The sequence below is a fragment of the Saccostrea echinata genome, unplaced genomic scaffold (assembly GCF_033153115.1).
Source record: "Saccostrea echinata isolate AGI-Se365-2 ecotype Australia unplaced genomic scaffold, CSIRO_AGI_Sech_v1 ptg000029l, whole genome shotgun sequence".
In the NCBI taxonomy this organism is placed as follows: Eukaryota; Metazoa; Mollusca; class Bivalvia; order Ostreida; family Ostreidae; genus Saccostrea; species Saccostrea echinata.
Genome location: NW_026889778.1, coordinates 30,023,986 through 30,049,348, shown reverse-complemented (window position 1 = coordinate 30,049,348; position 25,363 = coordinate 30,023,986). Strand labels below are relative to the sequence as shown.

Sequence of the window (25,363 nt, the reverse complement as noted above, 5' to 3'; positions counted from 1 at the left end):
AGATTCACATTGTCTTTTGTTAATTTAGCTGCCAAAGTAAGGTATCCATTAATCAATATTGAGAGAGGTGTGAAAGGACCTATTTGTGCATGAAATTTGAAGATGATTTAATTTTTTTTTTAGCAACATGCCGATGATTTCAACACAACGGCCGCCCTTTATGAACTCTACAAGTATATTCAGCAGTACTACGAAGATGTAAGTACATTTATTCTGTTTAGGTGTTGTTTTTTTTTCATTTTATTGATGACATTGTTGAATTAAATACTAATTTTAAACAAAAATGTATTTTCATTTTAAAGATTATGATGGCTTTAGAGGAGGATGAATTTGCAAAGAAGAATCGACTGACGTACAAGTTAGAGCAAGTCAGACATGCAATGGATTCAGAACTATATTGTTAGACTAGCTGGGAGTTGAGCTCCTTGATGAGAGTTGAACTACTGGTGAATGAAGTAAACTTTTGAGGAGTTGATCAACTGATTGACAAGATAAACTTGCAGTTTGGACTCCTAACTGCTGATTACGGCTGAGACTTGCCATGACTCCTAGTTGTCTTGTGTTTGCTTTTTGTTTCATATCAACTTATTCTTTTACTTTAACAGCTGTGTGCCATATTTCAAGAAAATGAAAACAATTTTTAATATAACCAATGACAATACTGCTGTTTAGTGCATCATTTGCTGATTTCTATGTAGTTTTTAGGTAGTTTTATCCTCATGTATTTTGATATGATATTTTACAAAGCTTTAATTGTGCTCTTTGTTTAGATCTGACTTTCAGAGAATCCCTTAGGACATGTGAAGCCAATGAAAACATCACAATGCCAACATTGACTGTCTATGCAGCACATGCTGTTTGCTTTTGCTATTTTAGATGTGTATATTTGTGCCAAAGTACATATGAATAGATGATCATTTTTTCATCCTCATACATTCATTCATTTTATATGAATAGTGTGATATAATATTGCTCATTTTGTACATAGAAACAATGTTTCAAAAATCCTCTCCACAGATAAAAATTTGAATTTTTTTATGGTTACAATTTTTACTTCATAATGCTCAATCAAGATTTGGATAGGATATATAGTTCTACTTTTCTATATCACAGTAGGTTGTAGGGGGTATTTTCCCTAGCATTGTTGAGAGAAACAATTCTCAACACAGAAAGTACTTCTTTTAAAGGCATTTTCATCAGTAAACGTGTTCACTTGGTCTAAAGGCTGGAGTGAGTTTTTTCTTATCAGAGTTTGTCCTTTGTGTATTTTGTTGTTTCTATTATTTAGTATTAACATAATAGTGTACTTGATGTATTTTTTCAAATGAAGTGAAGATTAATACGGTAGAATTACATGTATTTGAAGACACCTTCTCAAGCTTAGACATTGGATTTGTAAAATGTCGAGGCTTTCTTATATGATGTGGGCATTCAGTCATTGTTCCCAAGTCAAGATCTGATTTAATGTTTTTATTGAAGAGTATGTTGAGTGCAGGGATGGGGTCAATTACTTTCAAAATTAATTGATTAAATTACAGTTCCTTTGAATTTTAAAAGTAATCAATTACAAGCTGATTACAGCCATTTTTTAAAGAAATCAATTACATCTGATAACTTTTCCATTATGTAATCATGATTACTTGTAATTCCTCTAGATTACATAAATATTTTGAAAATCTTTTTGTTTAATGTTTTGGAAAAAAAACTTTTTTAATCCATCATTTACCTTTTAAAGGTAGAGTTCAGACGAAGTTTGGGTTACTGTAAGTCCTTATATAGATGATCGATATGGTTTATCTGATCATCTTATTTCTAACATATCTGAAGTAAATATCTGTGTTATTGTTGAGGAAAAAGAAAACAAATAGAGCTAATTTATCAATCAAATTAGACATATTTATAGTTGTGATTCGCAAAGATACATAACATTTGATAAAAAAAAAATTAACTTTTGTATTTAAAGATTAACCATGTTTACAGGTTAAAACAAAATGTTGCATTGCATACATGTTAAATGAACCAAAAAAGTAAACTTAAAAATAACCCTGTAGTAATTTTCTTCAGTGTATATATATATGTATATATATATATATATATATATATATATATATATATATATATATATATATATATATATAAGAATGTACAGCTATATAGAGCATATAATTTTTACAATAATTTTTGCTTATAAACATTTGCACACTGAAAGATATTCAGCGAATATTATTGAAGACCATTATTTTATTAACTTCTTTTTAAATCATTGTAATCTTAAAGTTATAAAAAAGTAATCATGATTACAAGACTTTTTTCAGAGTAATTGATTGAATTTAATCAAATGAGGGGTTTTAATTGTAAGCATGTTCAGTTTGTAAAAAAAAAATCAGATGAGCATTGTGGCCCTTTTGGTTGGTAATTATGAATTTTGTGTTAGCTTGTTTATTGTACAGCTACATAACAGATAAATCACTGAAGGAATTCTGAAGTTGTTTATCATGTATAATAACTAAGGAGAGATCAAATTTAGTACAGAGGCAGGTTTACTCTGGTATAAAATGGCCCTGTCTATAGACCCAGTAATCAACTCTTGTTTTAAGCCATTTATCAATTGTAAAACGTGATCTCTATTTTCAAAACAAGAGACTTTATGCTTTCATTATCTATAAAAATAATTCTGATGTATGCATATATTGAAAAGACTGTGAAAAATGACAAGGTTTGGCTTTCACAGAAAGTTTTGTGTTTGAGAACACTCAATGAAAAAAATCCAAGTATCAGCAGTCTTAAATATTAAACTTTAAAAACAGCTCTATATAAATATATTTGTAAGTAATTTTTGGATAAGAGGTTGTACTTATTTTGAAATATTGAAAAATGGCCAGAAATATTGGCCATTCTGGAAGAAATTTCTATGATGGGGAAGAATGATGCTATTCATGATGGTTTGTGAAAAAGAAGGACATTTTTAAGAGATTTGGTCACCATGTGTTGATTTTTTTTTTAAATTGCATATTGCTCAGTAACATAACATGGTTTACAAATAATTCTTTGGATAATAAAAATTGCAAAATGTGGGGAGAAAAAGTCCATAGTACATGTATATAATCACAATTTTACATATTCTAGTCTAAATATAAATTTGCTATTCTGTAGTGTTGAAAGACATAGATAAAATCAAAACATGATAGCAATGTAACACAGTTTTAAACTTGATGAAATATGTTTTTCCACAAGGATCACTTCTTTTTTTTGGATTTGTCCATGGAAAAATTTTAATAGCGATACATTTTCTATACTTTATTTCAATTTAACATGTGTCTGTTGATTTTAAAGTATTTGAAATTTTTCATAAATTTTACAGGTCCAAAAGAGGTCCTCGTGATCTTTCTCTTTAAATATTAATGGGTTTTTTCTGTGTGTGTGTGTTTCTTTCTGGTAAAATGTTTGTACATGTATATGAATTTTTTTTTAGCTGAAATGAAAGAAATGGCAGCTCAAGGAATTTCTCTTTGTGAAAGAAAGTTTTTTTTTTTATATTTTGAATGTTAAACTTAATTTAAGAAATGTAAACATGTGCAGGTGAATCATTATTATGGAAACTTCTTTTTTTAAAAAAAAATTTGCAGGTTAGAAATGTTTTGATTATAAATTGTCATTTTATTTACAATCATTTATTGAGATGGTTTTATGAACACCATATTAATGTATGCACAAAAGGAGTTTTTTTTTGGTGTGTGTGTAATACATGTTTGAATAATCATCATTGTGTCAAAAGTTAAATATTACTTAATAGGCCTATAGTTATTTTTACAAAATTTAGTCAAATGTGAACATTTCATGCATGAATTGATAGAGCTTACATTTGTCATAAAGTTACAAAGTATTATTATTATGGAGAGAGTCCCATTGTTTTCATTGTGAGGTATAACTAAAGGGACCAGACCTGTACCCCCTCCTTTTCCTGTGTGTGTATGTCATTGATCAGACTAAGTACAACACAGACGAGACTGTTTTGGATAAGGAGGCAAATTTGTCAAAGGTGCTGTGCACTTGTAGGTTGTACTTTACTAGATTTTTACCTTTTTACTAGTGCATGTAGTTCTACATATTATATTAAATAAAAAATTTGATACAAAGCTTGAACAGTGTTTGTTTTCATTAGAAAACTGTTGTAATTAGGACTTACTTGTAAATTACCAAAGTAAAATTCCATTAGCTTTTAATTTGTACTTGGAGAGATTAACTCTTCTTCCAGTCACATGTTATATGATATTTAGTTTGTTTTTTTTAATACATGAACTAGATGAAATCCCGAACATGCGCGTGGAATTTAATTTTTACCAATGCTGACGAAAATAATTGTAGTAATATATCATAGTTTCTACTGACAATTAATTACAGGCTTATAGTAGGAAGAAATACTTTGTTCAAAATCCTGCAGTTAGTTTGGGAGCAGAAGTAGATAACAACCCCCCCCCCCCCCATCTTTTTTTTAGCTCGCCTGAGCTGAAAGCTCAAGTGAGCTTTTCTGATCACCTGTTGTCAGTCGTCTGTCCATCCATCCCTCTGTAAACTTTTTACATTTTCTTCTCGAGAACCCCTGGGCCAATTTTAACCAAAGTTTGTACAAAGCATCCTTGGATAAAGGGCAGTTCAAATTGTTAAAATGAAGGACCAATCCCCTAACACGGGGAGATACTGTATATGTAGTTAAAAAAGCGGGCTTCATATTTTAGCGCTTTAGCGCAGACAACGATGCACTAATTCATGTATACCGCTAAGAAAGCATCTATAAATATAATATACGGCACAGACATGTAAAGCGCTAATTCATGATTTCTCAAATAACTCCATACCTAGTGATTGCGCTAAATTTTTAATACGCCAATTTATGTACAAGTACAGTTATCAAGAAAAGACAAAAATTGGGTGGGGGTCATTAAAAAATCTTCACAAGAACCACTAGACCAGAAAAGCTGAAACTTATGTGGAAGCATCCTGGGGTAGTGTAGAATCTAAATTATACAAATCATGACCCCCGGGGGTAGGGTGGGACTACAATGGGAAATCAAAGTTTTACATTGAAATATATAGGAAAAATCTTGAAAAATCTTCTTCTCAAGAACCACTGGGGCAGAGAAGCTGAACCTTACGTAGAAACGTCCTGGGGAAGTGAAGATAATAAATTGTTCAAATCATGACCCCCGGGGGTAAGGTGGGACCTCAATAGGCTTTGAAAATTTTTCTCGGAAAAGTTTTATTATTTATAGTTTCATAATTTTCAATAATGAGAACTTTACTCTAAATACTAAATTCACAAATTGAATATGATTTTTACCTATCTTGCAGGCCTTGTTCACCCATCTCCTATATAAGAAAAATCTTTAAAAATTTTCTCAAGAACCACTTGGCCAGAAAAGGTGAAACTTACGTGGAAGCTTCCTGAGGAAGTGTAGATGCTAGATTTTTCAAATTATGACCCCTGGGGTTTGGGTAGGACCACAATAAGGGATGCAACTTTTACTTTGAAATATATATATTGGAGAAATCTTTCTCAAGAAAACTATACCAGAAAAGGTAAAACCGAAGTGTAGATTCTAAATTGTTTAAATCATGACTCTCAGATTTAGTGTGGGGCCACAATAAGGGATCAAAGTTTTACTTTGAAATGTATAAGAAAAATCTTTAAAAATCTTCTAAAGAACCGTTTGACCAGAAAGGATTAAATTTATGTGGAAGCTTCCTGAGGAAGTGTCGATTTTAAATTGTTCAAATCATGACCCCCTAGGGAAAGGTGGGCCACAATAAGGGATAAAAATCTTCTGAAGAACCACTGGATTAGAAAAGATGAAACTGATGTGAAAGCTTCCAGACATAATATAGATTGTAAGTTGTTCAAATCAAGGACCATTGGGTAAGGGTGGGGTCACAATACATGATCAAAGTTTTACATTGAAATATATAAAATATATAAAAATATATTTAAAAAAATCTTTAAAAACCAACTGCCCATAAAGTTTTAATGCATCTGTTATTTTTGCATAAAACATTTTTATAAACATAGGCAACATGGTATTGTGTATGTGTGTGTGGCGCGGAGGAGGAGGGGGCTGCCCCACATGTTTTCCCGAGAATAGTCCTGCACATTGAGTTTCATATGAAAATTTTCATGTTAAGTCGGTTCGCCCCCTCCTCCGACTTACTTTTTAAGTCACCTGAGTAAACTCTGACTTATTGCTATCTGTTATCGTCCGTCATCATGCGTTAGCATTTGAACATTTTTAGCTTCTTCTCAGAAACCACTCAACCATGCACAAATTTAAAAATCTTCTTTTCTCCCCCTGTATATAAAGCAGATAAACTAGGTGCATGGTTATGATGATCAAGGGTGCCTCTTCCAAAATTGAGAAAAAATTCTTTAAAAATCTTCTCTCCCCCTGTATATAAAACAGATAAACTAGGTGCATGGCTATGATGATCAAGGGCGCCTCTTCCAAAATTATGAATATCTTGGCCCATGGGTAAAGGGTTCTGGTGTTAGGATGGGGATCTATTGATCATATACCCGGTAATGAAAATACTTTTAATTCTTTACAAATATTCTCTCCTTTTGTATAAAAAGCAAATAAACTAATTGCATGGCTATGATGATCAATCGTGCCTCTTACAAGATTGTGAAATTTGTGGCCCCAGGGTGAGGGGTTCTCTGGGAAAGGGGAGGGGACTCTATTGATTATATAGTGAAAGTGCATTATTTCTTTGAAAATCTTCATCTCTGCTCCTAGGTATTACGCAGATAAAACAAATATATAGTTATGATGAGCAAGGGCGCCTCTTCCAAATTTGTGAAATTTATGGCCCCGGGGACAGGGGTTCTGCTGTTCCATTGTATGGCGGGGCTCTATTGATTATACAGTGAACGTGCATAATTTCTTTGAAATCTACTTCTCTGTCCCTGGGTATTTAGCAGATAAACCAAGTATACAGTTATGATGAGCAAGGGCATCTCTTTCAAAATTGTGATTATCTTGGCCCCTTGGTCAGGGGCTTTGGTATATTGAATCTATAGTGAAAATGGATTATTTCCTTGAAAACCTTCTTCTCTTCTCCTGGGCATATAGGAGGCAAATAGAGTATATAAAGTTGTAATAAGCAGGGGAGTTTTTACCAGATTTTGAAATTCTGTACCCCTTTGGTCAATTTATTAATTTATACTGAAAGAAGTAATTCCCCTTTGCTCTTCACTTCTAGTAGTTAATCACAGTGAATAATGTAATTTAAAAGGTCCATTGAATAACAGAATTATACAAGAAATTTTATAATATTTAATACAAAAGTACTTTCTTAGTTTTTGATGGCCAGGAAAAGATTTGATTAATAAATAAATGAAAGTGGTACAAAAATACTATATATATTTGTACAATAAATAATCTTTCAAGACCAAGAGATGCTAATGAGAGGGGGAATATAATGTGTTAACTGATAGTGCTGAAGACCTATTGTTTTGTTTAGTCCTCATGAGGATAGTGAAAAATGGGGGAAAGTACAGGCAAATAAATAGATCAACTTTTAAGATTTGTTATTGAGTACTAAATTAATATTTTGCTGATCCCTGATTAACCTATTTCTCTTGCTTTTGGGCAACATAGCTTCATTTACAGCTTATTTTGTTTTAATCTATGGATCGTTACATTACACTCAGGTGACCGTTAAGACCCTTGGGCCTCTTGTTTGTTTTTGTTTGAAAGAGAAAGGAACTCCAAACTTAATCGATTTTTCCAAGTTTGGACACTTTTTTATGCCCCCGTAATTGAAGATTCGGGGGCATATAGTTTTTGCCCTGTCCATCTGTCTGTCTAGCTGTCTGTCTGTCTGTTTGTCCTCAAAAACTTTAACCTTGCCAATAACTTTTGATTGGTTGGAGCTATGGCTTTCATATTTCACATGTGTATTCCTTGTGACAAGACCTGTCTTTGGGTACCATCATATTTGACCTTGACCTTGGAGTTTGACCCACTTTTGCAAAATTTTATGAGACTTTAACCTTGGCCATAACTTTTGAACAGTTGGAGCTTAGGCTTTCGAACTTCACATGTGTATTCCTTGTGACAAGACCTTTCTTTGGGTACCAACATCTTTGACCCTTTGACCTTGAATTTGGAGTTTGAACTATTGTTGAAAAACCCTGGCCATAACTTTTGAACAATTTGTGCTAGGTCTTCCATATTTCGCATGCGTACTTCTTGTGACAATACCTTTCTTTGGATACCAACAACTTTGACCTTGGAGTTTGACCTACTTCAAATTTGAAAAATTTTAACCTTGGTCATAACTTTTGAACAGTTAGAGCTAGGGTTTCCAAACTTCACATATGCATTCCTTGTGAGAAGACCTTCCTTTAAATACAAACAACTTTGACCCTTTGACCTTGACTTTGGAGTTTTACGTACTTTTGAAAAACTTTAACCTTGGCCATAACTTTTGAACAGTTGGTGTTAGATCTTTCATACTTCACATATGCATTCCTTGTGACAAGAACTTCCTTTAGAAACCAACAACTTTGACCCTTTGACCTTGGAGTTTGATTTAATTTTGAAAAACTTTAACCTTGGCCTTAACTTTTGAACAGTTGGTGTTAGGGGTATCATACTTCACATGTATATTCCTTGTGACAAGACCTTCCTTTGGATACCAACAATTTTGGCATTGACCTTGACTTTGGAGTTTGACCTACTTTTAAAAAATTTAAAATTTGGTCATAACATTTGAACGTTTGGTTCTAGGGCTTTCACATTTCATGATCATGTGTATCACTTGTGATAAGACCTTCCCTTGGGCACCATTTGACATTGATCTTGCCGTTTTACTTACTTTGAAAAAAACCTTAACCTTCGCCATAACTTTTCAACGGTTTGTACTAGGAATTTAATATTGCACAGGTATATTTCTCGAGACAAGACCTTTCTTTGGGTACCAGCATTTTTGATTTCTTGACCTGGAGTTTGACTTGCATTTGAGAAACTTTAACCTTCGCCATAAGCTGCCATACGGGGGCATCAGTGTTTCACAAACACATCTTGTCTGTTTATTTTTACTTAATATTATTTTTGTTTTATTATTATTTTGAAATTAGTTTTTGCTTGTTTAGTTTTCGAAGCAGTTTTTTATTAACTCACCTGAGCCGAAGGCTCAGGTGAGCTTTTCTGATCGAAATTTATCCATTGTCTGTCGTTGTTGTCGTCGTAAACTTTTCACAATTTCATCCTCTTGGCTAATTTCAACCAAACTTGGCACAGAGTATCCTTGGATAAAGGGGATTCAAGTTTATTCAAATGAAGGGCCAAGCCCTCTTCCAATGGGAGATAATAACAAATAGGTGAAAAATTAATGGTATCATTTAAAAATCTTCTTCTCAAGAACCACTGGGCCAGGAAAGATGAAACTCATGTGGAATCATCCTCAGGTAGTGTAGATTCAAGTTTGTTCAAATCATGACCCCCGGGGTAGGTTTAGGCCACAATTGACAATCAAAGTTTTGCATAGGAATATATAGCAAAAATCTTTTAAAAACTTCTTCTCAAGAACAGCAAAGCTATGACAGGTCTTATCTATATGGAAGCATCTTCAGATGGCGTAGATTCAAGTTTGTTCAAATCATGACCCCCTGAGCTAGGGTGGTGCCACAATGGACGAAGTTATGCATAGGAGTATAAAGGAAATTTTTTTTAAAATCTTCTTCTCAAGAACAGCAAAGCCATGATTGATCATATTTATATGGAAGCATCCTCAGGTGTTAAAAATTCAGGTTTGTTCAAATCATGACCCCCGGGGGTAGGGTGTGGCCACAATGGACGATCAAAGTTATACATAGAAGTTTAAAGGATTTTTTTTTTAAAAATCTTCTTCTAAAGAACCACTAGCCAGGAAAGATGAAACATATGTGGAATCATCCTCAGGTACTAGTAGCGTAGATTCAAGTTTTTCAAATCATGACCCAAAGGGGGTAGGGTGGGGCCACAATGGACAATCAAAGTTTTACATAGAAATATCTAGGAAAAATCTTTAAAAATCTTCTTCTCAAGAACCATAGGGCCAGGAAAAATGAAACTCATATGGAATCATCCTCAGGTTGTGTAGATTCAAATTTGTTCAAATCATGACCCCGGGGGGTAGGATGGGGCCACAATGGACGGTTTAAGTTTAGCATAGAAATATATAACAAACATTTTTAAAAAATCTTCTTCTCAGGAATAGCAAAGCCATGATTTGTCATATTTACATGGAAGCATCCTCAGGTGGTGTAGATTCAAGTTTTTTTCAAATCATGACCCCCGAGGGTAAGGTGTGGCCACAATGGACGATCAAAGTTTTACATAGGGGTATATAGGAAAAATCTTCTCAAGAACAGCAAAGCCATGATTAGTTATTAACTATTTGGAAGTATCCTAAGGTAGTGTAGACTTGTGTTTGATAAAAATCATGACCCCCAGCTGGGGATAGGGTGGGGCCACAATTGATGAGTAAAGCTATGAATACATAAGAATATTTTTTTTTAAATCTTCTCAAGGCAAGCTAGGATTGGTCATATTTACATGAAAGCATCCTCAGATAGTGTAGATTCAGATTTGTATTTATTGATCTCTGATCATCCTATTTCTCTTGTTTTGGGGCAACATATCTTCATCTATGAATATGTTTTGTTTAAATCTTATATAATTCTATGGATCGTATTATATTCAGGTGACTGTAAAGGCCATTGGGTCTTTTGTATATTAACATATTGCTGACGAGCAGCTGCGTGGTGGGTACCTGTACATAGGTTTTTGAAGGTGTCCAGTGAGCCAGATGGAGCGTGGCAAGTTTTCGCCAGCGGAGTTAGGTGATTTTATGTCTTTGTGGAGAGATACAATCTTCCTTCTAGCTACATTTGTGGCTTCTCAAGAAACCAATAATAAAGTCAGATTGTTATGACTAGAGTAAAATGGAGACGGTTGTGTCTATGATATTTTTCGGTGTCTGTGCAGCCACTCCTTTGTGTTTGGTTGGGAGGGACTACATTGTTGAGAATTGTGTAAGGTATAGGTGTATCTTCGGAAGAGCCATACCAGAACCATGCCCATTGGGTCTTTCCCCTACTTATAAAGGGGTAACAGGATGTAGCTGGTCGAGCGAATCGGAATGCATTACAATTCCGGAGACGGGAAAAAGTAAGAGACATTGTTAAACACTATAAAATGCCAAGAGATTTGTTATTCGCACCAATATATCCGTATTTCTTATTAATAGTCATTGATCCCTGCAGTGGTAGCCCGTGTTTAAATGGGGGTAGATGTCTTTCTTCTTCCAATGGTCAGTCTTATCTTTGCTCGTGTCCTCCTGGATATCAGGGACCTCGATGTCAAATCGGTAAGGATTAAAAATCTATGTGTCAGTTTGATTTCATGAAATGTGTTGTAGCATTTATATTTGTTTACATATAAATCTGAAAGATGAAAACGAATGCTTGAGCAGTCCTTGTATGAACGGCGGGATTTGTTTGGATGGTAAGAATGGCTTCACGTGCCAATGTCCTCCAGGGGAGGGAGGCGTCCACTACACAGGACGACACTGTGAAACTAAAATATCCAAACGTGAGTTAAATTTTTTTTTTCAAAATCCAGTTTGCTTGTTTTCCGAGTACTTTATTGACATTCCGTGCAGTTTTGTGATAATCACTTCACTTCAGCAGAATGGAATTTCATGACAGAATAAATTATTCAATCTCAAAGACAAGAAATACAGATTATGCACCAAAGAGTGATTTATCTATAATCGACTTGTCTTCATCCTAATCTCCAGTTTAACCCACAAGTGGTGTGTAAGTGTTTGGAGATCAATATCCAATAGTTTACTCTGATTCACCTTGATATATATAATCTCTAAAAATAATTGACAAAAATATGTGCAGCACTCACACCTGAACGAATGCTATTGTACAAATATAGCCCTTTCAAGAGGTTGATCCATAGATATATCGACTTCCCAGAAAACCATATCGACAGAGAACGAAGTGCGAGGTCGATATGCTTTTTATGAAGTCGATATGACTTTGAATTGACCGAATGAAAGGGCTACATTTGTTATATTATTTTTTTTACAGAGATCGACATTGTAAAATTTGAAAGTAATTGGATCAAGCCACAAGTTTTCTCTCTTGTCATTTTTAAACACGAAGTGACTAGGGATCAAAACAAATTAAGCTGTTTAATATAATTGTGTTTCCTTTATACCGATGGAGTAATTTAGGGAATGTACCAATTTAAAAGGCTACATTTGTTTTATTATATTATATCAATTGATGAAAAACATATCTTATATGTTTTAATATAAAGTAGATCCTTATTCAAGGCATTGTTACATCTTTCCAATCATTACAGAACATCACAATTATATCAAAAGGAGTGGAATTATAATTTTTTGTCAGAAACATCAAGTCATATTAGACTCGGAATAAAATAGAGATGAGACGAATCTGATTTATACTCTTTTATGTTTTATCTTGAAAATTAACATTCTTCAGCATATTTGCATGACCCAGTCAATTAAAGACTCCATTTTGCACATTCCCTTCTCGATGTTTTACTCCTACGCTTTGTCGATCTTCAGTCTTCATTTTCTTTTTCCTTCCCTCTTCTCTTCATGCTCTACTCTTCCTTTTTGTCGACCCCCTCAGGTTTCATCATTCTTCCTCAACACGATTCATTCCTTACCCTTACACCCCACCATTAGTCACCCTCTTCCTCCTGGCTTCTTTCCTCGTCCTCCTCATTGTGTCACATAATACTATCCTCAACATAAGAAATGTTGGTCTGTAAAATCCCTTAACGATGATTTTCTGAGGAACTAATCATGTTTGGAAGTATATCAAAAAGAGACAGCAAAGATGGTCGATTGTATAAATAAAAAAAATAGAGGAAATCTTATTGTTGCTTTTGTAAAACAAAGTCAGAGGTTCAAAAGAAGATTGTCATTAATAAACCAAAGTAGGCCCATGGGCCACATCACTCACCTGAGCACATTAGCTAATTGACTAGGAAAAAGTAGAAATCAGTTCAGTATTGAAAAGTTTACGGAGGGGGGGGGGGGGCGTGCTTAAATTTACTCTACCTGGGGATGCTTCCATATCAATACATGTATTACTACTTGTGAGCATGGTTTTGCTGTTCTTGAGCAGAAGAATTTTAAAGATTCTTTCCCCTATGTATTCCTATGTAAAACTCTGAACGTTCATTCTGCCCCACCCTACCCACCGTAAAGAGGGTGTTGCAGAAACTCGCGATTATTCCCTAAATCGAGAAGGACGACGTACGAAGAGTTATCTTTAAATATAGATAATGCTACATAGATGACTTTATTTATACGACGGGTATGTCCAGCTTGTTATAAAAAAAACATTTCACATTTTACGTTCATTTCATGCATAGTTTTTTCCTAACATAGACTGGCGACCTGTAAGTAAACTTTCTTTCACATCTATGGTCACTGTCGCCATATTGCACGAGAAAAGTTAGAACGATAAAAAGCACAATTAATGGCAAGTGCACCTCGCACATCATTTTGAAAGATGTACTGTAGACAGCGTGAGTTAATATTCTTCAATATATAAAAATTTGTCCAATAATCACGCTGTTTATGCAATATCCAAGAAATTCCATTGAGTCATTTCAATTTAGGTGTGTCAAGTCAAATCTGAGCCACTAATTAACAGAACAATAATGAAACGAAATGCGTATGAAAAAATTAAATTATTTAAAATAATAGTACTTTATTTTTTAAGACATCGTCACTAAAAAAGTAACATTAAATATAATTATGTCTTATTAGTTTTAAATCACAATATCAAGGAAAACAATTTATTTCTGCATGCATTTGAAATATTACTCATTAACTTTCTGACATTCTCTCCCTCTCTCTTTCTCTCTCAAGAGAGATGTTACATTGTACTTCCATTATATAAGAATATATATATATATATATATATATATATATATATATATATATATATATATATATATATATATATATATATATATATATATATATACCGGCCATTCCAGGATTCGAAGCCATTCTTAGGTAAAAGAATCTTTGTATGGAGTCCACACGCTTTACCACTAGACCAGGTCCGACAGTGAAGTAATATGTGCTATTTTATGTGCATATTTTGCATTTAAGATGGATAATAATTTTTTATTCGATTTTTGTGATTTTCAAAAATATGCCTCTTTGAAACAAAAATAGGAAATTGCAGTTTTGAAGAAAAACCCTGTCTCTTTATGCGTATATCAAATTCATTCTGTTTCAAGGAGGCAATTTTTTTTAGAACAATGAGGATTCCCGTTTCAAAAACAGAAAAATTGACTTATTTTGCTATGACTAATTTACACTTCATTTAATGGCATATTGGAAGTCGATATGCATTTTCTAAATATTGTTCTACATTGTGCTGTATATACCGTTGTATCTGAAAAAAAAAAATAAGGCCGTTTTCTGTTACTTAATTTTTTCTTTTAAACTGCTACAACTTTAGGGAAAATAACAAAAGAACTGCAACACCCTCTTTGAACAAATTCGAATGTACCTGAGAATGCTTCTTATAGTAATATGACTAATCATGGCTTTGCTGTTCACCAGCAGAAGATTTTTTCAAAATGATTCCTATATATTCTTACGTAAACCTTTGACCCTTTGTTGTGCCCCCCCCCCCCAACCCAACCCTTGAGGGAATAATTTGAACAAACTTGATTCTACAATACCTAAGGTTGCTTCTAGATAAATATGACTAATAATGGCTTATTTGTTCTTGAGAAGAAGATTTTTAAAGATTTTTCCAATGTATCTGGTAACATGTGTCATGTTGTAAATTTTGAATTTACCATGTTGTAAATTTTGTATTTACTGCCACCCGGTAAATTCAAAATTTACAACATGACACATGTATGATCAGATTCTTACAAGGGATATATAGGTTTTCCTTTTACTCTGTGCGATTTAATGATTTAATGATTGGAATGATTATTAAGACAGCTCTGTCTGAGGGTAAATCACACAGTACTAATATTTTTCTCTGGTCTAGAGACGGGGACTGGGTAATGTACTACTTGCACTGTGTTTCTCCCCTAGGTTCCTATTCTAATTGATAGATAAGAACCGTGTGTCTCAATCTTCTTCAGATTTAACTACACCCAAAACTTAACATCAATTCTCTAGGATACATGCCATTGGTGCTTATAACTTCTATACTTTTATTTTGCTCGTATCCTTAAGTTCTTTATTGCCGATTTAACAACCAACTTCTTCACCTAGCTTCTGAATGTCTGACTTTCCCAAAGCTTTGCCTTGTATACCCTTTGGCTAGTCCATTCCAAGGGTTGTCAGGTCATTTCACTATTTGAAGTCTTCAATGCGTTCTACGCAAATGCCCCTTCACCATTAAACCTACATATTCCTATGTAAAACTTTTGCCCCCTGTTGGGTCTGCGCCCAACCCCCAGGGCCTGAGGGGTCATGATAGGAACAAATTTGAATCTACACTACCTGAAGATACTTCTATAATAATATATTAACTAATCATGGCTTTGTTGTTCTCGAGAAGAAGATTTTTAAAGACATTTTCTATATATTTCTATGTAAAACTTCGACCCCCTCTTGTGGCCTCGCCCTACCCCCCCCCCCCCCCAGGAGAAATGATATGATCAAACCTGAATCTAGAGTATGTAATGACGCTTTCATTTAAGTTTCATCTTTTCTTGCCCAGTGGTTCTTGAGAAGAAGATTTTTAAAAGATGCCACCAAATTTTTACTAATTTTTAATTACCTCCCCTTGAAAGAGGGCGTGGAACTTCCTGTGAACAAGCTTAAATCCCTTCACCCTTATTTTTATGGGGTGGCCATGGATATAAAATAATGCGAGATACTACCGCTTTATTGTCACAGGTACCGGCGTGGAATGGACGTGTTTGTACTGGTTATCTTGCATTATACCTTTGTTTACATTTTATTGCAGTTTACGTGTATTTGTGCTTGTGTACTACACTGACCTGTGCAGCTGTTTTAAGTTTCTTCGGTATCTTTCTCTCTTGTTGTGGAAGCTACGCTACTGAATGTTTTACAATAGCTTTGTAGCATGCGTCCGTCTACACAGGTGACAACTGATTACTCTGAATAGTGACCAAGTGAACGGCTTAGATATACATGTAGCGACTGAATAAAAAAAATATGGAGGACAAATTCCTTTATTGAATCGTGTTCAGTTTTAAGCATAAGGAATTGTAGTAAGGTTCCCCAAGTAATGCCTGTAAATAATATGTTTTAATCTCTGTTTTAAAAATATCTCTCTTTTTTATATCTTAAAATTAGTGAGTGAATCATATTCGAGTATGCGATAAGATACTCAGTAAACATGTTCTGATTTTTTTTAAATTATATATTTAATATCCTACTCTCTCGACAGGTTTTGCATCAGTATTTGGAATTAAAATTAGATTTAGAGTTTTATACATGTACGAGAGCTGTTCGGAAATTATTGAGACATTGTGTTGATTATTCTTTCTAATGAAAGTCTTTTGGTGAAAATTGGCATAAACTTTTGACTACTACTAAGAATCAATAAAAGCAAGAAATATTTTTCAAATATTTTATTTCTTCTTTTCAGTGATATATCAATGTGTCAATGGTATGGGGTACCCGGTCACGAAATCAGATATTGTATAAAATATAAGTTTTTTAGAATTTCGATCAGAAATATGTAGATCATAAAAAAATTAAGCACGGTATTGGAATCTGATTGCAACAACATATATATATGAATTTTGACTGCAAGGCATCCTTGTACCTAAATTTTTGTGTAGCGCTGTGGAAAACTTTTGTCCATACTAAACAAGCTGCTATATAAAAAAAATAATAATAAAAAAATAAAAACTTGTCCAAGGGTTTGTTTTTTCATTGGTATATTTTTTCTTAAAAATAATTCAACAAAAGTAAATACAAAGGCTCCGGACGACCATCAATTATTACGGACTAAATAATGTTGACCCGCGGGGCTATAATCGGTCCTTCATGATGCTAAGTCAACATGTTTATAACATTGGGGTAGCAAGAACACGAATTATTTATTTATTTTATTTTATATAAGAATTGATTAAGAAAGGAGAGATTTTAATTTCTAGAAAAAAAATTATTTGTGATTACAGAGAAAGAAGAGTTTGCGCTTCCCGATCGTTTCAACACGAGACGAGGTCTACCGTAACGGCTGGCGTAATTCTTAAGTGCCGTATTGGTGATGTCAATGGACAAATGCCAAGTTTATAATTTCATTGGAACTTATCTAATTATCCTGTTAATTAGGAAATTTGCACATTTTTTTATTTGTTCTAGATAAAATGTTGTCGTATATTCATGAATTTATCTCTTTCCTTTATGGAATAAAAGTAAATGTCTCGATAATTTTCGCACAGCGCTCGTTTTATAAGGAGTTATTCATTTAACATGTTCAATGTTTCAGTGTTTAAAATAAATATATTGATATGAAGCGTATGCAATCAAGCCAAAAGAATTTTTTTTAAATTTGAAAGTCAAAATGATAAACCTGTAACATTTTTACAAAACACAAATAATTAATAATTGAGTCCGTTTCTGTTTCCTTCCTTAGAATCACCGACGGAAATCTGTAATACAAACGTTTTCCTAGGTCCTATCTGGATAATGATTGTCAGACAAAGCAATAACGAATTCTAACAAGGAATCAACTATAATTAAATCAATGATGCCATCCTCACACTATATCCCTGCTCTGCAGACTGAGTGGTTTAACTAACAATTATGCTGTTTTCCGACACAGGTAGCAACTACATGTACCTAATAACACAACCTAAAAGTCACCGAGACACCTTTATTATTTTTACCAAGTCGCCGAGACACAAACTAAAGTCACCAATACACTATAATATTTAGCCACCGAGACACTAAGGAACTAGGTCCCTGAGATGAGTGGTCTAACTAATAATTCTGTTATTTCCCGATACAGCCCCAATAACCTACCCAAAGAAGTGTAACCAGCACTGAGCAACAACCAAGTAGACGATATATATACTATATATATATACTATTTTGCATAGATCTGCTTCTTTAGTACTGATTGGTTTATAATTCAATTCTAAACATTTGGTTGGCTGAAATGTCAACGCTGATTGGATACATATGCAACTTATTTGCAAATAAAACTTTTTTTTTTTTTTTAATTTTCTCTGAAAAAAATGCAAAAAAAAAAAAAAAAAAAATCGTATAAAATAATTAAAAGTTAATATCGGTCTTTCAATGCTGAAACCATAGTTTAAAAGGGATTTCTTAAAGATCTTTTAATTTTGGTGTGGCATTTCTCCTTAACAATAACGAGCCCGTGCCATGTTTACAAAACAGTCTACGTTCTACCGGGTGTGTTCAGTTTGTTAAACTCTACACACATCACTGAGCACGGATTGACAATACTGGTGAGTTGGTTTTGCTTTCTCACATTTCTACTCTGAATTTTCTGGATTATATCTTTAATTTTTTTTTCATTAATACAAAACAACATTTCTACTTTTCTTAAGTATTAAGGATAAGTTTACTTTGTGAAAGTGCAAGGATGTGTCAATCAAACGCGTCCCGAAATTCGTAGTTTCAATAATTTCCAGATAAAATAAGTTTTTTAAAATTATATTTCCGTGAGAAATGCAATAGCAACAAAAAGTCATGATATAATACAGAAAATCTGATAAAATATTAACTTCTGTGACTATGCCCCTTTAATTAAGAATATGTTTGATGTGAGATGATCAATTAACTCATGTATTTATTCTAAATTGGGCCCATTACACAATACAGACTGATTACTATTGAACATTAACTTAATGATCAATGAAATTATTATTTTGATAAATATATTCCTCCAAATTTTTAGATTGCGTAAGAAGGATTCCATTTGATTCTACCCGATTGTATAAAAAGACGAAAATTTATACCCAGGTACCACCACTTCAAAAGCTCAGTAAAAAAACCCCAACCTTTTCTAGATCTATAAAGCCCAGAGTGTTTATGGAGGCTTCGCCTCGGTCAATATTGATGTTTTCTGGTGAATATCAAACTACTAGTCTATGCACTATCAAAAGAGTCCATAATTGTCTGATTTAATTAGATTGTGATCCTCACATATTTTACTAAACACTTCCATTTAAGAAGTGACCAGTGGAATTAGTGTATGTTCATGCAATCTAGCCAGTTGTCATCATTGTTTTGAAAGCACCATTTTTATCTCAAAAAACGTTATTAATCTATCTACCCTAGAAAACAGGTTCAAAGAAGAGGGTACTTGTGAACTTGATAAAGGGAGAACAATGGTCAGAAATCACTTGATTAGAAAGGCAGTCAATGTTTTCCGGATATCCTGTGACCAGAAAAGTGTCACAAAAAGCGGAAGAACAGTACTTTTTTTGAACGAGGAGGGCCTGAATTTTGGACAATGAAATGGGAGCTGATTTCATCCCCCGTAGCAAAAATTGCATAAAAGTTTCATCAATATATTGAAATTCTAGAAGACAGTCTTAAGTAGCATTTCTGTATTTTTTTTTCTTTAACTAGTGGAGGATGTCTGCACACCCAATCCTTGTCATAATGAAGGCTACTGTTCAGGAGTAGGGGGGTCCTTTATCTGCTACTGTACACCAAAGTTCAGTGGACCCTTGTGTAACGAAACAATGAGTAAGTGTAAAATTGCAAATCACATTTATAACATATAGATCTGTTTATCTTTTACTCTCTGACAGGTGATGATACAATAAAATTGCTTGGGTTAATCTTTGTGTTTATACCAGTCTTTGATAGCAATAGGTAAACTAAGGATGGTAAATATGTAACTATAAACATTATAAAAGCTTTATTTTAATGAAGGTATAGGTAATCCCTGCTCCAGCAGACCTTGTTTGAACTCTGGAATCTGCAGCAGTGTGCGAGCAACTCAATTCAAATGTTTCTGTTCACCGGGCTTCACAGGGAAACAATGTGAACAAAATCAAGGTTTTTACATATCCTATCTTTAGCTTTCCTATATTAATTACCACTATAGGTTTAGTTTTTCTGCCTTCATTGTACGCAAGCTCATGAAGCTATCACACTAATGCTTACCAGATCCCTGCTCTATGAAGCCCTGTATGAATGGCGGCGTCTGTTTTCAAACCACTGAAGCCACCGTCTTTGGATGTGCGTGTCCAGAAAATTTCACAGGCCGTCTATGTGAGACAGGTAAAAGTCGTGAAACCGAAATATGATCCTACTTGAAAAGCTATTTTTATCTTGGTTCATCCCTTTTTTCCAATTCTGTCTTGCTTTTCTTTCCTTGTCGCTGTCTTTCCTTTTTATAGCTATTTTGATGCATCCATGCAGGAAGGCTCCGTGTAAGAATGGTGGTTATTGTACAGAGGTGGGCGCCACCTACAGGTGTAACTGTAGGTCGGGATATACGGGATCGGACTGTACTCTTGGTGAGTCTCTTCAGGTCTTCTTTCTCTAGTTAATCACGATGTAACCTTTGATGTCTTTAATTTGATTCTGTATTTTATTGATTTATCAGTGACGTCAGCCGTCATTTCTAGTCAGTGTGACAAAAGGAAGGGCTTGCTGCTACCCCACCCGTCTTATTGTCAACTCTACTATAACTGTAGCGCGCCGTCTGGTAACATTCCCTCCAGACCAAAGGAGAAGTTTTTAGACGAGTGTCCTTATCCTCAACTTTTCTCCACCACAAGCAGAAGATGTGAAGCTTTTAACCGGGTGGACTGTGGCAAGCGCCAGATTCTTTGGGATTTCTGTACGTTTAGCAATGTCTGCAATATATTCATAATAAGTTGATATAATAACTGGGAACTGGTGCTAAAGAATAAAAAGAGGGTGTTGCAGAAACCCGTGATTATTCCCTATATCGAGAAGGACATGTTTAAATACCCACGACGCATGAAGAGTTATCTCTAAATATAGATAATGCTACGTAGATGACTTTATTTATACGACGGGTGTGTCCAGTTTGTTATAACAAAACATTTAACATTTTACGTTTATTTCATGCATAGTTTTTTTTCCTTACATAGAATGGCGACCTGTAAGTAATTTTTTTTTTTTTTTTTTTTTTTTTTTTTTTTTTTTACATCTATGGTCACTGTCGCCATATTGCACGAGAAAAATTAGAACGATAAAAAGCACAATTAATGGCAAGTGCACCTCGCACATCATTTTGAAAGATGTACTGTAGACAGCGTGCCTTAATATTTTTCAATATATAAAATTTTTTCCAATAATCACGCTGTTGATGCAATATCCAAGAAATTCCATTGAGTCATTTCAATTTTAGTTGTTTCATATCAAATCTGAGCCACTACTTAACAGAATAATAAAGAAACAAATGCGTATGAGAAAATTAAATTATTTAAAATAATAGTACTTTATTTTTTAAGACATCGCCACTAAATAATAGCATTAAATATATGTCTTATTAGTTTTAGATCACAATATCAAGGAAAACAATTTAATTCTGCATGCATTTAAAATTTTACCCATTAATTTTCTGATATTCTCTTCCTCTCTCTTTCTCTATCAAGAGAGATGCTACATTGTACTTCCATTATATAAGGAAAAAAATATGTACATGTATATTACATGTACCAGCCATTTCAGGATTCGAACCCATTCTCAGGTAAAAGAATCTTTGCGTAGAATCCACCCCCTTTACCACTAGACCAGCTCCGACAGTGAAGAATCGTGTGCTATTTTATGTGCACATTTTGCATTTCGGATGGATAATAATTTTTATTCGATTTTTGTGATTTTCAAAAATATGCCTCTTTGAAACAAAAATCGGAAATAGCAGTTTTGAAGAAAAATCATGTCTCTTTATGCGTATATCAAATTCATTCTGTTTCAAGGAGGCAATTTTTCAGAACAATGGGGATTCCCTATTTGAAAAAACAGAAAACGAGACTTATTTTGCTATGTGACCAATTTACACTTCATTTAATGGCAAATTGGAAGTCGATATGCATTTTCTAAATATTGTTCTATATTGTGCTGTATATAACATTGCATCTGGAAAAATTTAAGACCGTTTTCTGTTACTTAAAATTTTTGTTTTAAACTGCTACAACTTTAGGGAAAATAACAAAAGAACTGCAACACCCTCTTTTAATATTTTTTTTTTTTTTTTTACAGTTTCCCTTTGTTTGATTTTATAGGTGATTACTGGAAACAAAAATGCAGGAGTGTCTGTAAATCTTGCTCTATTGACCATCCAAGTTGTATGAATAAGGCAGACGGGATCCACAGTAACCCCATGAAACCAAACAGCCCATATTACATGGCGTGCTACCAGAATAGGACTGTGTACGTCTCCGAGTGCCAGAGAGACAGATTTGGAAAGCAAATGGTATTTCATGAAAATAAATGTACTAGTTCATTTGATATTGCCAGAGCCGAGGGAGGGCGAAGACCAGTGTGTGCAGATACTGATACTGGAATATATTCTGACCCCGGGGGAGAATGTAATATATATTATATGTGTCAGGCAGGGGTGGCTAGGGTGATGCAGTGTTCTGACGGGAAGATATTCCACTACCAGCCTGGAAAGCCCCTGTGCCAAGAGCCAGAAGACGTATGTCAACCATGTGGAACTAAAGCATGGTATGGTAAATGCCATAGTTCTTTTTTATTACTGTAAACAGAGCGAGACAGATTTCATTCTTAGCTCACCAGAGCTAACGACTCAAGGGAGGTTTTCTGATCGAAGAGTGTCTGACATCTGTCTGTCTGTAATGTGTCGTTCGTCTTCTGTCAAATTATCACATTTTCAACTTCTTCTCCAAGTGTTGAAGCCCTAAAAGATTGGGGGGGGGGTCATGAAGAAGCAGATTCAATATTTTTTAAGACAATGGCAAGATGTATCATAGACAGAATGACCAACTTCCCGCTTGAGCGTTCTGGACTTGGCATCTCTACAGCGCCAACTTGAACCAATTTACATGAACTTGAGCTCTTAAAACAGCCCTTGAAATATTCGTATTCCTGAAATGTTTTTACTTAACTTTGCTATCTTTATCTGAAATCATTGATCCGCCCCTGGATCGGGTCAGTTTTCATTCTATAGTCCGCATGATAGGTGCCTATAGAGGCATTTTTTTCAAGATGCTATATTACATGTATTTACATGAAGCACACACTTTTGCAAAATAGTATGAACTCGTGAATCGACTGTGTATATCGCATTTTGTAATTTTGTGGATTCTCTGATATTTGGAATGATCAACTTAATAAAAAATGCTGCTGTTAACCAAAGACTACGGGACCAATTAATACAAAAATGAAATGCTGACAAAAGGGTGCTGTGAATAATTTTTTAAATCAAATTTTAAATGTTAATTACTAGTATACATCCCGTTGGAAAAGATCCGTGGTTCCATCTTCAGATGGACCCTCCTGAATCGGCTGTTTCAGCGCTGTCCACTACAACCTCCAGAGGTGCGTCGATTGGGGTGCTCAGGTCCCAGCCCGGAATCACTTGCCTCTCCATACTTATAAAAAATACTTAACACATGGAGGGTGTGGTCCCTGTGATTTTTCGTCCTGAACCACTTTCTCCACCGTCTCACCAGACTGTGTTGTGTTCTAAACCTGTTGATCTGATTTGCATCCCATCTTCCCCATGTTGATCTTAAGGCTTCGTTGATTCTTCCATACTTTCCCACAGCTGCATACATTTCCGTTGTTCAGAATCGTCATCGTTGTCCGATGCCTTGTTTCTCGGTTATCCAGAAAAGTACATAGGTAACGGGTAGTTTGTCAATTAAATTTAGAAAAAATATTTATAAAAGTTCGTTACCTCAAATAAGCGTCTATCCGTTTTAGCTGGGAAGATGCCAGGCATGTATATCATTTAGTGGCGTAACTAGACAAAAATAATGTGGTTGGTTTTCTGATTGCAAGGGGTCTGACCCAGCGGGTCAAAGTGGAAGGAACCCCTAGAAGATCCACAGAAATTGACAGAAATTAGGAGTGTTGGATTGATCCTGAAAGACGATGATTTAACAAATTATCTTAGAATAATGAAACAAATAATTATTGAAACTGAAATACGCGTATGTTCTTTCTTCAAAGAATTTTATATTTATTTATTTAATTTAAATATTTGTATTTTTGGTGAAAAAAAGTTTTTCAGCGACATGCTATGATTTCTATTGAAACAAGATCCATGCATTTCTTTGCAATAAGAGGTTTGTTTTCTTTTTATAATTTATATGAAAAAAATATTTCTTTAATACCTCATGTAATTAATTCAGAACGCTTATACAACTGAAAATTTCGTCTTGAAATTTGCAAATAAGTGAAGAGTTAAGACTTGCAGTGGAATAGGTTTTTGAACATTATATAATGTTAATTTCAAAACTCTAACTGCATAAAATAAATAGAGTTAAATATTTACAAAACCATGTAGGTACGATTAATCTTCAGGTTGAAATCGATCTTTTAAATTATATGATTTTACAACGGTATGTAAGCGACATAAAAAATTGTTATTTGGTTACGTTTTTACATGATACAGGATTTGTTTTTGGTTTCTATATGGAACTTGCGGCAATGACACGCATTTGGTATTGTCTCTCGGTTCCGCGAGATTTTGAATTGAAAACTATCGTTAACAGTTAACAGGTGTTTAGATTCATAAACTGTGTTTAGCAACTCTTGGCTATAGTTTACGAGTGTGAATTATAGTTTATGACGATAAACTATGATTAGCAAATGTGAATCATAGTTTATCTATCAAAACTATAGCTTACCATCGTTTTAGGTATAGTTTGCGTATGTTAAGTATTAATTACATTTAACTATAATTTACTACCAAAATCTATAAGTAACGAATGTAAAACATAGTTTATCTGATAAATATAGTGTCACGATTTGTGAAACTTAATGATTAACAACTCTTAACTATGAATGTAAACTATAGTTTACAAATGAGAATCTATATATTATCAGTAATTCAACATGTTCAATGTGCAAATCCTGTATAATAATTTCAGCATTAACATCCCAGATTTTTTTTTTCGGAAAAAATAGATAAAAGTAGTCAAGCAAGCTTTTGGAAAGTTTCTTGTGAAAATGCGGATGAAGCCCTATATTTAGTTTGTGTACATGATATATAATTATTATACGTAAATGTATACATTTTCAGTGATACAACACGCCAGTCCTAGGTGACAGATAGTAATTCCTGTCAGATTGCAGATGCCACAGGAAAAAACAAAGCCGG

At 34.0% G+C, this 25,363-nt stretch overlaps 3 protein-coding genes across 6 annotated transcripts in view; all 3 read left to right on the top strand.

The window, feature by feature from the left end:
• The window catches only part of LOC133195794 (plexin-A4-like), an 87,676-nt gene extending 87,048 nt beyond the window's left edge, over positions 1-628 (top strand). For all 4 annotated transcript variants that reach the window (XM_061331739.1, XM_061331738.1, XM_061331737.1 and 1 more), the window contains exons 34-35: positions 124-198; positions 303-628. In XM_061331739.1, the coding sequence (XP_061187723.1) occupies positions 124-198; positions 303-404 (177 nt within the window). In that variant the 3' untranslated portion in view covers positions 405-628. The remainder of the gene's footprint in view (positions 1-123; positions 199-302) is intronic.
• Positions 629-5,572: 4,944 nt separating this feature from the next.
• Positions 5,573-25,363, top strand: part of LOC133195799 (LEM protein 2-like) — a 92,744-nt gene continuing 72,953 nt past the window's right edge. The window contains exon 1 of the mRNA XM_061331747.1: positions 5,573-5,577. The gene's annotated coding sequence lies outside the window, so the exon portion shown is untranslated. The remainder of the gene's footprint in view (positions 5,578-25,363) is intronic.
• LOC133195203 (neurogenic locus notch homolog protein 1-like) lies at positions 10,982-22,777 on the top strand. The gene is made up of 9 exons (XM_061331061.1): positions 10,982-11,207; positions 11,287-11,406; positions 11,490-11,630; positions 19,657-19,776; positions 19,966-20,091; positions 20,203-20,316; positions 20,436-20,555; positions 20,645-20,881; positions 22,296-22,777. The coding sequence occupies exons 1-9, from the start codon at positions 10,982-10,984 to the stop codon at positions 22,775-22,777; spliced, it is 1,686 nt and encodes a 561-aa protein (XP_061187045.1).